The sequence below is a fragment of the Hippocampus bargibanti genome, linkage group LG01, assembly GCF_051943395.1.
Source record: "Hippocampus bargibanti isolate YZ-2025 linkage group LG01, ASM5194339v1, whole genome shotgun sequence".
NCBI classification, from domain to species: domain Eukaryota; kingdom Metazoa; phylum Chordata; class Actinopteri; order Syngnathiformes; family Syngnathidae; genus Hippocampus; species Hippocampus bargibanti.
The window spans coordinates 15,602,954-15,619,678 of NC_142734.1; the positions used below are offsets into that span (position 1 = coordinate 15,602,954).

At 41.8% G+C, this 16,725-nt stretch overlaps 2 protein-coding genes across 4 annotated transcripts; one reads left to right on the top strand and one right to left on the bottom strand.

Annotated features, from left to right (window-relative positions):
• Positions 1-14: 14 nt before the first annotated feature.
• Positions 15-8,080, top strand: LOC148903296 (transcriptional regulator QRICH1-like). The gene is made up of 12 exons (XM_088999460.1): positions 15-232; positions 1,302-1,585; positions 1,655-1,735; positions 1,814-1,951; positions 2,033-2,800; positions 4,584-4,761; positions 4,838-4,992; positions 5,066-5,180; positions 5,673-5,781; positions 5,874-6,022; positions 6,111-6,201; positions 6,986-8,080. Exons 2-12 carry the CDS (start codon positions 1,331-1,333, stop codon positions 7,170-7,172), a joined length of 2,226 nt encoding a protein of 741 aa, XP_088855586.1. The 5' UTR covers positions 15-232; positions 1,302-1,330; the 3' UTR covers positions 7,173-8,080.
• Positions 8,081-8,182: 102 nt separating this feature from the next.
• On the bottom strand, positions 8,183-16,400 carry LOC148903297 (receptor-type tyrosine-protein phosphatase V-like). Of its 3 annotated transcripts, none has more exons than XM_088999496.1 (11): positions 16,260-16,400; positions 14,233-14,310; positions 12,747-12,846; positions 12,415-12,505; positions 12,262-12,335; positions 12,051-12,185; positions 9,789-9,911; positions 9,497-9,657; positions 9,252-9,387; positions 8,810-8,871; positions 8,183-8,686 (listed from the first exon to the last, which is right to left on the bottom strand). In XM_088999496.1, the coding sequence occupies exons 2-11, from the start codon at positions 14,235-14,237 to the stop codon at positions 8,509-8,511; spliced, it is 1,065 nt and encodes a 354-aa protein (XP_088855622.1). In that variant the 5' UTR covers positions 14,238-14,310; positions 16,260-16,400; the 3' UTR covers positions 8,183-8,508. The 3 variants fall into 3 exon arrangements, 2 of the variants coding, with proteins under 2 accessions (XP_088855622.1, XP_088855636.1); XM_088999510.1 differs by having other exon boundaries at positions 8,533-8,672; XR_016115418.1 differs by having other exon boundaries at positions 8,597-8,672; positions 9,252-9,657.
• Positions 16,401-16,725: the final 325 nt, after the last annotated feature.

The window sequence follows — 16,725 nt, forward strand, 5'->3', positions numbered from 1 at the left end:
CTTCGCGTGCCCATTGGTCTGCAGGTACTGTTGTAAAATGGCGCCCAGCGAAATATAAGTAGTCATGGAAAAGGGGGAAATTAGTCTTCAGCTATAAACAAATTATAAAAAAGAAGCCCAACAGCCACCCGGAGACAACAGAAAAAAACATTTGCTTCCTTCCCAAAGAGCGACGCCGTTTCGCTGCTAGAGAAGTGGGCGGCTCGAGACTGGGCACCGTTGAGGAAGAGAGGTAGCTAATGCTATTGCGACTGCGAGTCTATGCCTGCCTCGCGACTGCGAACGGAAACCCATTCACTGGGCATAGCGTCACTAACATCGAGATGTCGCGCTACATCCAGGCTTTCCCCAGTGTGAGGAGCCAGATGCAAACGGACTGCTTAAGTGAACGATTGCGCTCGCTGCATACGCCATATGTGGCTGTGATGCAAACAACATGCGGCTAGTTAGCCGTACGATGGCTCAACTGTCATGTTGTGTAATCATTTGCAACAATATATCACGTTGAGCTTCAATGTAAACGTCAAAAGAAATAACTATCTAATGCAACGGGTCAATAAAACATTTATTTCCCTTGTTGCTGTACCAGATTTGGAAAGTGAGCGCGCTTTTGTCTCCAGCTCTAGTACGGGCAGTCTGAATTAACCCTTTCGTGTTCTCCTACGATCTTGTGCGAAGGCGCAAGGCTGCATATCTGACAGAAACTGCAGCCGAGTTGGTGATCACAGTGTTTAATTTTCTCCGAGTTGAAGTTCTCGATTCCAAGCTAATTTGATTTTTCTTGATGTTTTGACATTGTGAAAATAACATTGCTGTCCATCTACGGCTGTCACTTGCAAATTTAGATTCTGCCAGGGTGCTCAAAGTAGAGCAGCCGTGAGTTGTCTATCACCTTTTGCCCACGTGCTGAACAAAACTAATGTGATTGGATATCCCCGTGTACAGCCCCCCCATTCATTTGGAAAACTGTCAGTTTTGGTTTTATATGAATCCAATGCCAAAACCTTTCTGACAGAGGCTTTGTATTTCCAAGGTGTTGTATATGTTTTAATGTATATTTTATCACTTTGTCTACATTGCAAGAGTGACTCCAGTACCTTGTGTTTGTGATTGGACACTCTAACTGATTCTGACGATGCGGTATTAATGTTTGTTATCATAAAGCTACTATTTAGGTGGTTAGCCACTTCATTTATGTAAACTATTGTTGAATCTTGTGGATTTAAATCGGAGCTGATATTGAGAAAAACATTGTTAACATACTTGACCAATCAAGGTCCACATTCTCAATCTTTCCACAGCTTCTCATTTTTTTAAAGTCTGGGCAACCATGAATAATTCCCTGGATGGCACAAGCTCCTATGAGGAGCTTGTGCGTCAAAAAGCTCGGAGTATCCCCCAGCATCGTATGAAGGAGTTCCTAGAGTCCTTGGCCAGTAAGGGTCCAGATGCACTGCAGGAGTTCAGCCAGCAAAGTGAAGATGTTACAACCACCACCACAACCATGGTGTACCAGCAAGAGGCAAATTGCATTTACACAGACAGCACTGAAGTAGCAGGTTCGCTTCTGGAACTAGCTTGTCCGGTAAGACTAAAGGCTACACATTTGAACCTGATGTGGGAGCTGGGACCAACAGAACTGTGGTATCTGCAGGTTCAGGTGCAAGTTCAGCCACAGCAGCAGATCCAAGAGTCGACAGCCCAGCAGCAGAATGACGATCAACAGATTATACAGGTTGGTCCATTTTCTCTTTTCTTGCATTACTTTCAATGATGTTATCTTGGCACTGTGATTACGCTTTTGCTACATCAGGTGCAGATTGGCCAGGAGCCAGGTCAGATGCTGGGTCAGGTCCTGCAAGTGCCCTCTGGATCCCATCAGCAGCTTCAAGGTGTAACAACAGCACAGTTAATTCATCCGGGGGATCTCACAGAGGAGCAGCAACAACAAGTATGACCATTGACAAGCACACCCCTGACGTGGCTTTGGCAATTACACTTGGTATTCAACAGATGTGCTTGTTTGTGTTAGCTCCAAGCCCAGTTGGTGGCGGCTGTTGCCGGGGGACAACAAATTCAAATTCAAACAGTCGGCGGCCTCTCCCCCACTCAGCAACAAGAGAGCGTCGAGAGGAGGGCTCTGGGAAGCACAGCCCAAGGCGCAGGTGTCCTCCAGCCCGCCAAGAAACGGAAGGTGGACATGCCCATTACGGTGTCTTACGCCTTACCTGGCCAGCAAGTGGCGACAGTCTTGGCTATCCCACAAGGACAGGGTCAGCAGCAGAGTTATGTCTCCCTGCGGCCAGACCTCTTAACAGTGGACAGCTCCAGCCTTTACAGTGCGACGGGCACCATCACCAGTCCCACGGGGGAGACCTGGACAATTCCTGTCTATTCTGCCCCCGCTGGGGCCGGAGGTCGGGAACAAGTCACACACATTGCCATCCCCCAGGAAGCCTATGGAACTGTGCAGGTTGCCGGGAGCAATGCTACAACCATGACCGATATCCCCACACAAGTCGCTGTGGAAAATGACAAGTTGAAAAACTCTTCCAGTCAAAGTCAGACAGCTCAGGCGGTTTCCAGCATAACAAGTGCCGCAGGCATGGGGGGGCAAGAAGAAGTGGTGCACACATTGGCAGCAAACACCCTCTTCCCTGCTCAGCTGATGAATGGAAATATCCACATCCCAGTCGCAGTGCAGGGGTACTCCAATACGACGCAGTCACTCATCTGGGACCCGCAGCAGCAAGTGTTACACGCGCAGGGACTAACAGGGCAGGATGGACAGCAGCTACAGGTACAAGCCGTAAACGTACAACCTTCATTTCAAATGCAGTAGATATGAAAGGATGACACTCCCTCTTTCAAACGCAATGTTTTGTGAGACCAAAAAAAATGGTCCAGAATATGCCACCACATTTCAATTTACCTATGCCGTTCTTTTCGAACTGGGCAGTGTTGTGTTTGCACAAAACATTCAACTAAATTTTCCCCAAAAAAGTGATCAAAATACAACAATAGCTCCTAAACACACCTAAAAAAATGGGTTATAAAATGTTTGAAATGGAAATCAGCGCTGGCGCTAAACATCAGGTGTCTACTTAGAAAAAAAACACTATCAGGAAAAGCCTACTAAAACAGCGGAACTTTGCGGACCCGCAATGAATGGAGTATTTCCGACCGAGGGCGCGCGCTGCTTATTCTTCCACTCGGTGAAAACAAAAATGTGCACCGTATTCAAATTTGCAATGTCGTTGTCTTTTTGTTTGTAAATTAATACTGAATTTAGCCTTTTTTTTCTCGGTTGGGATGCAGTATGAAATAATAAACGGAATTACCACTGGAAACAGTGTATAAGGCACACCGGGGTATAAGGCACCCCCAATGAATGGTGCATTTTCAAACTTTTTCCATATATACTGTAAGGCGCACCAAACTATAAAGCGCACCTTAAAGGACAACCGACGTCACTTTTTTGTTTTTTAACTGACACCAGAAAAACGTTTTATAGCATCTAAAATACCCAAAACACACATTATGATATTTTTAGTCACATGCAAAACACCAATAAAAATGACTTAAATTGTCCAAAATCTGCAAAATTGGGCATTTTCAGAAAGTCCCACCCTCAGTTCGTGATGTCACGCCAAGACGTCTTGCATTGCTTGTGAATCAAAACAATGGCTTCAGATTCGGAGAATATGCTTTCTTGTGACACATCCAGTTATGAATATGATTCAAATAGTTCTGAAGAGGAAAGCATATATGTTTGCAATCGATTAAAGAATTTATTTGTGCCATTTTGAGGCAACATTGGGGCAAAATCTCTCGCCCAAAAAAAAGAGGCACAAAATGGCGACATCCTGTGTTCCACCTCTGTTTACACGAGCTGATAAATTCCTTATATGGCGCTTGGACGCCCTCTTCTGGCCTTCTGGCGGCTTTTGGGTGCAACATGAGGTCCCCAGACCAAACGAATACAGCAAAATACATTGACGTGATGGAAGGACCGCTACAATGTGTCTTTTTTTACGGTAAAGGGCGGTCCTTTAGTGACGTCACGTAAGGACTCGTCACCAACTCAAAAACAAGACTTCCTGAATATTCGGCGCGAGTCTTAAAATGTAAAATATAGCGATATGCGGTGGAATCTTTGTAAAATACGCTCAGTAGAAGTCATTTGAAGCCATTTTACAAATTATGGACACAACTTGTCCGGAGACGTCGGTTGTCCTTTAAATGAATGAAAGGTTTTCTGAATCTAGTATATACGTAGGTAAAACTTTTCCAAATATATGAGGAGTGAAAGGCAGTCGATGGTTGTTGGCAGTATTTGCGAGACCTGTTTCGGCTCAATATTACTTCACAGGCGCACCTGCATAGAAGGCGCGAGGTCATCTTTTGAAGAAAAGGAAGGCTTTTTGGTGCGCCTTATACACCGGGAAATACAGTAATACTTGAGAAAGTTTTTCACATACGAGCAGGAATGTTTAAACTTTTTATGTCCGCCACATGAATGCAAGAGTGTCATGTTCTTGGCATAAACTGGGGAACCGTTTGTCAACGTATCACATCTGCAGGCCCAGGCAGTTGTTGCAGAGGTCGACGGACAAGGCCAGCAGCAAGTGCAAGTTCAGGAGCTTCTGCTTCCCGCCACTCTCAAACCAGATGAGGGGCTGGATGTCTGGTGCGCTTGGGCTCAGCGGAAAAATGCAGAGATGGACAAATCTGATCAGCATAAACTGGCTCCAATTGGCCGTCAGTTCTTCTTTTCGTTAATAACATATATTTTTTAATTTCCATCAGTTAAGTGAGTTGCGTGTGTGTGTTATAGGACGGCAGGTGCTACGCTACCAGGAGGACTTGGTGTCATGTGCTGTGGCTGAGCTCTGTATGGGTCTTTCTCTAATGACCACAGAGGCCCGCGGCGCGGAAGAGGAGCCCTACGAAGCGGACGTCCTTTATTATGTTTTTCTGTGTATACAAAAGGTAGGCTTCCTTAAAATTTATTCGCGTCTGTGTTTGTGTGGACAGCGGTTAAATCCATGCTCTCATGTTGCAGTATCTGTTTGACAATGGTCGTGTGGATGACATCTTTTCAGACCAATATTACACACGCTTTGCTCAAAGTTTGCACCAGATTCTCCAACCATGGACGCCGTCTATTCATCCGCTCGGTGAGAACAAAAATGTGGACTGTATTCACATTTGCAATGGGTCTTTTTGTTTTTAACCTTAGAATGCATGTAGCCTTTTTTCCTTATTGGGATGCAGTATCAAATAATAAATGGACAGACACCTTTGGGGTTGTTTTTACTTTTTTTTGAATATACGATTTTATATATCGTAATATATATACGATATATATTTTATATGTGAATCTACAACAAAACATTTCCTGAATGACTCTCCCTTCCGATCGATGAAAAGGTTTCTTCAGCGATCATCTGTACGTCTTTGAAGGTGTCGGACGTTTCGCTTCTCGTTCGAGGAGGTTCGTCAACAAACTAAAATTTGCTGGTAGTTTGCTGAAGAAACCTTTTCATCGATGGGCCACTCCTGTACGACTGAGAGCGTACACAGATCTCTCCCTTCAGATTTTTTTGTGTTCTAACTGCAGACCAACTGTATATCCATTTAACCATTATTCTCTTCATATCTTTGTCCAGGCTATATAATTGCCAGTCATGTGACAGAGGAGATGCTATGGGAATGTAAACAACTCGGGGCTCATTCACCATCCACGTTACTAACGACACTAATGTTCTTCAACACAAAGTGAGTTGTCGTGGCATGCTTTCATTTATTGTCTCGCACACACACGTCGAGTCATTCTTTTCTATGACCATCATTTCATAAAATTTAAACAGGTATTTTCATTTGAAGACTATTGAGCAGCATCTAAAGGTTGCCTTTTCTAAAGTTCTGAGACACACCAGGAAAAGCCCAAATAATCCCAAAGACAAAAGCACCAGCATCAGATATCTGAAAACAACAGAAAGGTTCATTGGCCAGAAAGGTAAGACATTCACAGTTCACAGATTAATTACACGCTGTCAATCAAGTTTTGCGTTTCAAGGCTAATAAGAGTATAACTGTTTGTTCAGTCACAGATGACATGTACGCTGAGCAGTTTGAGGACCCGGAAAATCCTCTGCGATGCCCCATCAAGCTTTATGATTTCTACCTCTTCAAATGGTAAATATTACATTTCAAAACAATACATTAGTCACTTGTTTGTTTCAAAATGGGAACTGGCCAATGTTATGTAATTGTTTTAAAACACCCTAAAACATTTCTGCACCATGAGATCCGTTTTTAATTTGTGACCTTGCCAAATGCCATTGATCTGTTCCAACACACCAACAAATTTTAATGAGAAAAATGGCCCCTTTTACAAAAAGACACTTATGGTATTCATAAAATAAAAAATACTCTGGCCTTTGTTCTCAGATTTTATGGTATGATTTTGTTATGCTGATACAATGTGCCTGTTTTTCCACGAAGCAACAAACATGATTTTTTTTCTCTGAGGCTTATTAAGATAAAAAGGCTCAGAATGTGATTAAAACAAAGATTAAGTTTGTAGCTTTAATCTAGCATTTTCAGAGTATGATTTGGGCATCGCATATTCATGTGCACATACATTTGGGTCAGAATCAATCACGGTTTTCAGGCGCAGAGCTTTTCATAGATATACAATATTTTGGAGGTTTACAGCTTGGCTGCATTTGCCTTTTGTTTGTCAACTGTGGAGTTCTGAAGCTCTTTGAGACTCTTCTATGGTTAAGGGATGTATAAATTAATTTGACTTGACCGGAACCCTCAAACATTAATCAGGACACCATAATGTCTCTAAATAAGTCTGTGGAACATATGGATTGGTTGAGCCATGTGAACCAACATTTTGTCAGTATGTTCTCCTGACGCAGTGGTTTTTAACAAACATCTTGAGTGATCGTCCCAATGTACTTGTCCTCAGTCCGCAGAGCGCCAAAGGACGTAACGACACCTTCTACTTAACTCCAGAGCCCGTTGTGGCTCCAAACAGCCCCATCTGGTACTCTACTCAGCCTATCCCAAAAGAGGAGTTGGAGCAGATGCTGACCCGTATCCTTGTTGTCCGTGAAATCCAAGAAACTATCAACATGTCAGAGAGTGGACATTAATTGGACTGAAGGAAAAAGCCAAAGGGAACAAGACTGCTTCCTTTCCTTCACCTGGCCTTGGATTGTTCACTTAGTAGTAGTTCTCGATCTTCTCACATTGTCTCATGGGCACGTCTGTATTTATATGATTATGTCTGGATACACACAATCGTGTACATGTGAAATGTACATAAAGTCAATGCAGGCAATTCTTTATCTTATTGAAAACAATTACTGAATTACTCTTCTATTTTGTTCCTTTTTGATTGGCCAAACGGTGATTGGACCTGAGCTCTCTGCTATCATTTGTACCTTATATTAACTGTGGGTCTTTTTTTCTTAAATTGAAATCATTTCTATCTCTCAATTCTTTATATGCTTTCCAGAAACAAAACTGTAATATATTTCTTTGCTGCCTCTCATGGACGTCCTCCTTCCATCTGTCTTCAGTGAACATCTTGGACGTACTGAAGTTCTGTGTGGTATGACATCTGTTGGTTTTTGCCCACTTTTTATTCTTATTCAAACAAGGACTTGGAACTTAGAGGATCATCTGACGGGAATAGTTGGTCATTGACTGGTGAACACCCCCCACCCACCCCATCGAAATAGAAATGTTTCTCAGCTTTCGCTACACCACGGACAGGTGGCAGAAGGAGCAGACCTGGGTCGTCCATTCTTCAATACATCACCAAACCCATAATAATCCCAGAATTTATTATATATTTTTAAAATTCACACCTTAAAATGAGTTGGAAGACTCAAACATGTGACACAAGCTCTTAATGTTCTATAGTGTGCAGTATAATACACTACTCTGTTTATCAAGACTGGTTGTGCCTCGCGGTGTTTTGAAACATGACCTTTTTTGTACAGCTGCTATATCATGTTTTTGCCCAGTAAAGCCCAGTGTCAGTTCTGCAACTGCATCCTTAAGTACTACTCGCCTGCATTGTGTCATAATAAAACACTGCACAATTATTTGTTTTCAATACAAAATTTAATTGACAAAAAAGTCACAGTATAAGGCTGATGGCATTCAAAGAAAGACCAGCTGCAAACTTGTGACAGATGTATGTGCGGTTGGAGCCGCATTGTTCACGTGAAAGTAGTACAACGTTTAGCAACAGGTTTGTCCTGCCTTTCAGGTTTGTGATTTTCTCTTTCCTGATGACATGTTGCTTTGGTTTTCATGTGATAGAGCGAGAGTGCAGTTGCTGCTATATTTTCCCATAGTGGTATTTAAATAAAATAAAAGCTACCATGTGGGATTTGGGGCCTTCCAATGTAAAAGCAAAAAAATATATATTTTTTTAATAGGGCCCCTTTCAGTCAATGACTCTTAGCCCTTGTAAGGTCAAAAGGCATGTGGTCCAGGATTTAGCTGTGATGAAGAGGGTAGCATTCTCCGCAGTAACTTCCCGGGTTGTAAAATCTGCTGCAATGTGCTCTGTGGCTCTCCCGGCGGAGGTTTCCGTCTATGATGGCGATTTCTCCTCCTCGGCTCTCGGTTTGTGTGCTCTAAATGGGTTAAACTGGTCAAAAGTCACAATAAGGTAAACTCATCAAATGTCAACTCATACATTCCAGGGAAGAAATATCCTTTGGATACATTTGCTACTCATTTCTCAAGTACTCAAATACTGCTGTTTGCTTACCAAGATGACTTGCCACCACTCAGCCAGTACAGCAGGCACCGGTGAACAAATATGTACTGCTCCTAATATATAAAGAAACAAAAGACAATTAACATTTTAACAATCCTTCTACCCCCTTCAATCAACCAATAAGTCATTTTTTAATTGGTGGTTTTATTCCCCTTTTTTACATTTCTCTTGGCCGAGAATTATTTTGTCTGGTCCAATCAGATTTCACCCTCGATATGTTGCCCCTTTGAAATGAAAACATATCAATGGGAATGTTTCTACACAATCAGATTTTACATTCTGAACATTACATTTTTCCATCCACTCATTGGTTCGGCAGAATAAGACAAGTAAGACTAGCCAAACAATTTGCACGCTTCTATGTGATGTATTTTATTCAATTGTTTGTTGTCACGTTTTCATATCAGTATTGATTCCCTGCTTGTGGGTTTACCAGTATTTGTACCATCCCCATTCGATGTAGTCGTAAGTCAGCGACCGCAGCTCGTATATTGGGCCGAATGCCCCTCACGCACAGCTGCATCAGCCACATCAGCGTGACGAAGGTCCCCGATCGGCCTACACCCGCACTGATATACACAGCACAGATGGATTATAAACGGTGAATGACTAAAAAGCCTTGAGGTGGCACGGCAGTTTATCATGCTGCCAGCACGATAATATTCCCAGAGGTCAGACCTGCAGTGCACAACAGCTGGACCCAAACGTGGAATGGCGTCCAAATTCTGCCGCACGTGATCTGTAAAAGCACAGAGTGAGGATGGGTCTCTGGGAACGCCCCGATCCGGCCATGATGGATAGTGGTAGTGTCTTATGATTCGATCTGTTGGACAGTCTCTCTAAAAAGAAAAAAAAAACCGACATCCCTGCTTTAATGAGTACAGAAAGTTTGCGTTATATCTTGTGCTTGCACCTCAGTTCACAGATGGTGATTTAAACGTGGCAATTGGGACGCCAAATTACTTCTCACCTGTCTGAGGTTAATGGTGGACATAAAATAGTCTGGGCCTTGTTTCCGAGCCATTGTCGTAACTTGGAATGGTCCGTGATAAACTGTTCCTGGTTCCAAAGACCAATACTCATCACATAGTACCTGTACCCATAGAAACAGTTGATGTGATTTTACATTCCATGAAAGTAGATACATTTTAAGATCACCAGAGTGATGCATGTTGTATACTGCCTGGACCAAAAGTCAACATGTGGCTTTAAAGGACAACCGATACCTCCGGACAAGTTGTGTCCATAATTTGTAAAATCACTTCAAATGACTTCTACTGAGCGCATTTTACAAAGATTCCACCGCATATAGCTATATTTTACGTTTTAAGACTCGCGCTGAATATTGAGGAAGTCTTGTTTTTGAGTTGACACAAATTCCCAGCAGACAAATCAGCCCATTTCAAATGGAGCCTGGGCGCCATCTTGCGCATTTTCCGGGACGCTACATTGGAGTCCTGATGGCTCAATTGATACGGAAGTACTTCTTTCATCGATTGCAAACATTTATGCTTTCCTCTTCAGAACTATTTAAATCATATTCATAACTGGATGAGTAACAAGAAAGCATCTTCTCCAAATCTGAAGCCATTGTTTTGATTCTCGAGCAAGGCAAGACGTCTTGGCGTGACGTCACGAACAAGGTGGCGGGACCTTCTGAAACAAACTTTCTGAAGTCATTTTGAAGTAGTTTTGGGATACTTTAAGTCATTTTTATTGGTGTTGATGGCGAAACTAGAAGGAAAAACACATAAATAACGCAATGGTGACTCATTTTGTGTCGCACCAAGACTACCTATTGCGGTAACATCTTAAAAAAGGACACAAATTCCCAGCAGACAAATCAGCTGATTTCCAACGGAGCTTGTATGCCATCTCGTGCATTTTCTGGGACGCTACATTGGAGTCCAGACGGCTCGAATTGATACGGAAGGACTTCTTTAATCGATTGCAAACATTTATGCTTTCCTCTTCAGAACTATTTGAATCTTATTCATAACTGGACGAGTGACAAGAAGGCATCTTCTCTGCTCTCTTTTCGATGCTATAAAACGTTTTTCTGATGTCAGTTCTTCTTTTTCTTTCGGCTTTTCCCTTCAAGGGGTCACCACAGCAAATCAGTGCCCTCCATCTTTCGAGGTTTGATCCGCATGTTTGTTTTGGCCAAGCTTTTACGTCTGATGCCCTTCCTGACAGTTAGGAAACCAAAAAAAATGGCGGCAGTTGTCCTTTAAATAAACAATTATGGAAAGGCAGTTTGATAATTGTAAAAAAAAAACATTTAAAAAGGTGACTTCATACATTATATTCATTGCGTGTTCTTTTCTGAACATAACTTCCGTGATAAGCAAGTTATTACTTTCCGATTTTTTTATGCATATGCATCATCATCTCTTGAAGATGTATTTTATTGAAAGGTTTCATCTTGCTATATTTTTTTTGTGACCTGCTACATTGTGGTTTAGAAATTAGGAGTTGTTTGGTTTCTTGCTTTAGTTAGCCTCAACTACCAAGAGGTCTCTTCCTATTCTGTAATACCACAAAGTTATATTTGTTTATTGTACATTACAGACGCTCCTCAGCTTACGAACATTCGAGTTATGACGTTACGGTACATACGAACTTTTTTTTGCCGGTACTGTATGTCAGAAAATGTTGTGACAGAGATGCTGTAAATTGGATTTTGTATTGCGCGCCTTTTCCCGGCCTCGCTCGCTTACAATTGGCTGTGTATAGTATGTGGGCGGGGAGGAAATCCCTCTTACCAGTTGACGCTCTGAGGAGGCGCCCAGCTCGCCTATGATTGGCTGTGTAGAGTATGTGGGCGGGGAGAAGTTGACGCTCCAGGAAGACGCAATGCATAAAAAGTAAAGGCTTACTGAAGACCCAAGGATATGTCGTCGTATTACAGTAGGTGTGAATGTATTTCCCGACTGTTAGAACGTCTGTGTTTTATACTTCACCGTTCAGTGTTTGACTTAAAAATACATTCCATGCCAAATATAGCACTGAAGCAACTTACGAACAATTTCACCTGAGGAAACACCGCTTGGAACGTATCTCGTTCGTAAGGTGGGGAGAGTCTGTATTTTGTTTCAACATGATGGTTTCTTTGAAAAGTGGATAAGGTCACTAAATGACCCAAGTCTGAAATTCACTGCCTGCCACAATGTTTTGGAATTTATTTATTGTAAACGGAGATCATGATACACACACGTCAAGAGGGTCTCACCAAGTCTCTGTCTCGCAATGCTGTCACCATGACAATTATGCTGACATTCTGCTCCCACACCATCCTCCAGAAATCCTCCATGGTGTTGCGCATGGGAGCCTGAGTGCAGATGAAGTCTCTCTCAGATCCTCCACCCTGGACACAAATATGAAAACACTCATACGTCTGTGTAAACCACACCATTATACTTTTTGGGTGAGTGAACTCTTACGGGGACAAAATTGGCGTTAATGTAGTCAGAGTTGGGCAAGTTTTGAATGGACAGCCTCACACGGCAGTGGTCATCTGTGGGCAATAATGGGTGAAAGAAAGAAAGTCCTAAGCACTGGTTAACAAATTATCAAAAATGCTGTTGAGCACTGACATGGCAAGATGTATGGGTATCGGTTCTTTTCTCTGTTAGCCTCCAAGTCTGCCGTTTTGGTTGGCAGCTCTTTACCAACATCTTTCAGCTCCTTCATAAAGACATCAATCAGAGATTTGTTTATTTTGTGTGCAATCAATGGAAATGTTCAATATTTAGAATTTCATACTTAAACCTAATTTATCAGATAATCAATAATTCGTTAAAAAGTGTGACGTATCGTGCATTGCTAAAAGAACCAACTGGGCGAACTGTGACGAAAACGAAATAAAATGTGACCTTTGCCCAAGTAAAGGTATTCTTACTCGGAAACATGAAACAAATGTTCTTACCTCAAATTCATGCTTATAGCCTCTGTTGTCAAAAGCAGAGAGGGCCTGACATGTCAACTCGAACTCTCTCAGGATCTCTGCTCTTGAGGCGGTCCGCACTCTGCAAAACAAACCCGTCCTCAATGTCATCATCTTCACATTGACAGCCATTAAAAGTCTCCACACCCTTGCTCAAATGTCGTTTCTTTTTAATGTAAAAAAAACGTGACTTACATAAATCATTAAAAAACACTAATCTGACCTAACATGGTTGAACAAATGTGCACACCTTCTTCTAAGAGGGATTGAGTCTGTTTTAACAATTAACCAATCACATCTAAACTCATTTTAAATGGGAGTCGGTATCAAAGTGATTACAATTCAACTTCAATTAAGAAAAATTGAGAAAACCTAATAATCAAATAAAATGAAAATGCTTCATAAAAGAAAAAAAAAACAAATAACCGAAACTACATCTTAGAATTATAAACTAACTGAAACTACTACTCTAATGATAAAAATGTGTTTTTTTCAATAAATATACATGCATCTTGGGATTTGTTCTATTTTAGTGTTGCTGCATGTACAGAAGAAAGTAGGTCAAACTGCTCTTTCAGAAGTGTCGTTTACCTTATTTTATGACAGTAGTGAGACTTAATTTTTTTATGTCACTTGCCAAATACTCATTCCATACATCAATGTTCTAATTTGCTTATCTTAGTGAGGGTCTCGGGCATGCTAGAGCCTATCCCAGCCGTCATCGGGCAACTGGCGGGGGTATACCCTAAACTGGTTGCCAGCTAATCGTAGAGCACACACAGACCAACAACCATTCACATTCAGTCTCACCAAGGGATCATTTAGAGCAGAGGTGTTAAAGTCAAGGCCCGGTGGCCAAATCTGGTCCGCCACATCATTTTATTCAGCCCACGAAACATAATCAAGCATGTCAAGTGCCATGATGCATGCTAAAGTCCGAACCAAAATTTTACATTGTCAGATGTAAACCACAATAACAGTCATTATTCTTGACTAGTATTAATATCCAGAGAGTATTCAGAGAAAACCTACACAGGCCACGGGGAAAACATGTAAAGTTCACACAGGAAGGTTGTAGCCGGAAGAGCCTTTGGGCTAATGCTGACTCGTATTTGGAATTGTCTTTCTACTTTGAATAATGCTCCAGTTCCCGTTTAAAACAAATAGCCCTGAAGTATAATCTTGCCGCCATCGTGCTACATCAGCTACTTTGTGGGTATGTTGTTGACTAGCAGGATTGTGTTTGGACCAAACATATGTTTCGGAATGAGGGCCAAGAAAAGTTCAACCTTGGGTTAATTGGACCGCAGCACTTTTTCAGTCCATGTGTCGATAAATTTATTCTGAATGTGTACAGCATGAGTGCGTGCTTGTGTGGGTAATTGTTCTTCCACTACTGACAATAGGGGGAAAAATGATCTTTCAAGTATTTTCTCAAAACGATGGGGTGAATTTATACAGGCCTGACCTCATGTCTCTTCTTGATGTGAAGCACTAATTCAAGCAAGATATCCAAGAATGGTCATTACCAGGCTCACCCTTGATGCTGTAAAAAAGAAATAAAAACATCTCAGAATGTACACTTCATTTCCATGTGATGAAATAACTGGAAGAAGTAACTGTCCTGTATAGTTCCTGTTTCCCAGTATATCTTCTTAGTGTGTGTATTCAATTGTGCTGCTTTAAATTGTGCTGCTTTAAATGACAACGACATCACTTTTTTGCTTAATAACTGACATCAGAAAAACGTCTTATAGCATCTAAAATACGTCTGTGTAAGATCTCGGTCGTACAGGAGTGGTCCATCGATGAAAAGGTTTCTTCAGCCGTCATCTGTACTTTTTTGAAGGTGTCGGACATTTCGCTTCTTATCCAAGATGCTTCTTCAGCGAACTAAAGTCTTACTGGTAGTATCGGCCCTATATATACATCCCTAATGACCAGACATGGCGGCGCCGGACAATGCTATGATAGGTCCCTACTCTCAGGTTGGGGGGAGCAGAGGACCACTCCCTGCAGCCCCACCGATTGTTCCTACATTCCTGACTAACGACTGGCCTGATTGCCCCACTCCCTCCGGTATCACCTCATCAGCATTACTAATGTTGCCTAACCTATGTTGCATAAGCAGGCTATTGTACGAACGATCCAAATTGAACCTCACCCCACCATATCGGTTTAATGAAGGATTTAGCTTTTTTATGAAAATTGCTTCTTTTACTCCCCTTTCAAACCATCTATGTTCTTTTGCAAAGATTTTAACCTCATTGTCATCAAATGTGTGGTTGCTAGCTTTTAGGTGCATATGTACTGCCGATTGAGGCCCACTAGTATTATCCCTGCGATATTGATAGTCTTTTTTTGAGAATTTGTTTAGTCTCCCCAATGTATTGCTCTTTACAATTTTCATTCTTACAATGTATTGAATAAATTACATTACTTTGTTTTTCATTTGGCAGCCTATCTTTTGGTATCCAGTAAGTTACTACCAGTAAGACTTTAGTTCGCTGAAGAAGCATCTTGGATAAGAAGCGAAACGTCCGACACCTTCAAAAAAGTACAGGTGACGGCTGAAGAAACCTTTTCATCAAAGCATCTGAAATACCCAAAATACGCAGGCTGATACTTTTAGTGAAATGCAAAACACCAATAAAAATGACTTAGTGTCCAAAATCTGCAAAAAAATTGAGCTTCGAATTGGGCATTTTCAGAAAGTCCCGCCCCCATTTCGTGACATCACGGCAATACGTCTTGCCTTGCTCAAGAATCAAAACAATGGCTTCAGATTCTGAGAATATGCTTTCTTGTTACACATCCAGTTATGAATATGATTCAAATAGTTCTGAAGAGGAAAGTATAAATGTTTGCAATCGATTAAAGAAGGTTTTCTGGGTCGTTTTGATGGCTCAAGACTGACGTGTAGTGTCACAGAAAATGCAGAAGATGGCGGCAGAGCTCCGTGTAAGGAATTAATCAGCCCGTTTCCACAGGCTAATTAATTCCTTACATTCAGCTTTGTCGCCCTCTTCTTCCTCTTTTTGGTGCAACACCATTTTTTCAGACCAAACAAGTACAGCAAAATGCAGTGACGTGATGGAAGGACTGCTACAATGTGTCCTTTTTTTCGGTCAGTGACGTAACGTGAGGACTCGTCACCAACTCAAAAACAAGACTTCCGGAATATTCAGCGCGAGTCTTAAATGCAAAATATAGCTATATGCTATGGAGTCTTTGTAAAATACGCTCAGTATAAGTCATTTGAAGCCATTTGACAAATTATGGACACAACTTGTCCGGAGACGTCGGTTGTCCTTTAAAGGAGACATATGAGAGCATAGCCTTGTGTTGTTCCCAACGACATACGTACAGCACAAGTGTGACGGCTCCAACAAGAAGAAAAACCTGCTCCAACAAGTTTCTAACCCCAAACACTCCCAACACGGTCAGTTTCAGGGATTACTGGTTTTATGTGGTATCTTTAAAATAAAGATTTACCTTTGAGAACAATGTGTTCTTGAGGCTCTCTAGTGCGCTGCCGATCCAAGACAAACCAGCATCCTGTTTTGAATCTGTTTTCAATAATTTTGTGGCCTGCAGTCCAAGGCCAGCGGTGAGAAGGGTGTAACCATGGGGTGGAGTTTGGAGTTGTGAGGAAATGAAAAGGCGCACTGTCGTCTATTATATGTCATGTGCCCTTGGCTCTTCGGCATTCTTTATACGTATTTGATAAACAAGGCATCTGTTCTGGGAAAATATCATTGATGTTCTCAACACTAATTTCCCCAAGGTAGAGGCAATTATGCAGATTTGTTCCAGACACAGTATTGTACTGTACAGCCATAGCTCATGTGCTTATGTGCTCAGAATGAAAACCACAATCAATTTCATTCTGTCACAGAACACACTGTAGGGAAAACAGTGTTGTCGTGTCTTGGTGCTGAGGCCTCAATGGCCCCTCATT

What these genes read in the sequence shown, in the direction of transcription:
- LOC148903296 (XM_088999460.1), top strand. Translation starts at nt 1,331, where the DNA reads ATGAATAATTCCCTGGATGGCACAAGCTCCTATGAGGAGCTTGTGCGT. An exon ending in TTCTGGAACTAGCTTGTCCG is followed by an intron (nt 1,586 to 1,654) that starts GTAAGACTAAAG and finishes TGGTATCTGCAG; the next exon opens with GTTCAGGTGCAAGTTCAGCC. An exon ending in GCCGTCTATTCATCCGCTCG is followed by an intron (nt 5,181 to 5,672) that starts GTGAGAACAAAA and finishes ATCTTTGTCCAG; the next exon opens with GCTATATAATTGCCAGTCAT.
- LOC148903297 (XM_088999496.1), bottom strand. An exon ending in CCACCATTAACCTCAGACAG is followed by an intron (nt 9,658 to 9,788) that starts GTGAGAAGTAAT and finishes TTTTCTTTTTAG; the next exon opens with AGAGACTGTCCAACAGATCG. An exon ending in TGGGGATGGTACAAATACTG is followed by an intron (nt 8,872 to 9,251) that starts GTAAACCCACAA and finishes TTTATATATTAG; the next exon opens with GAGCAGTACATATTTGTTCA.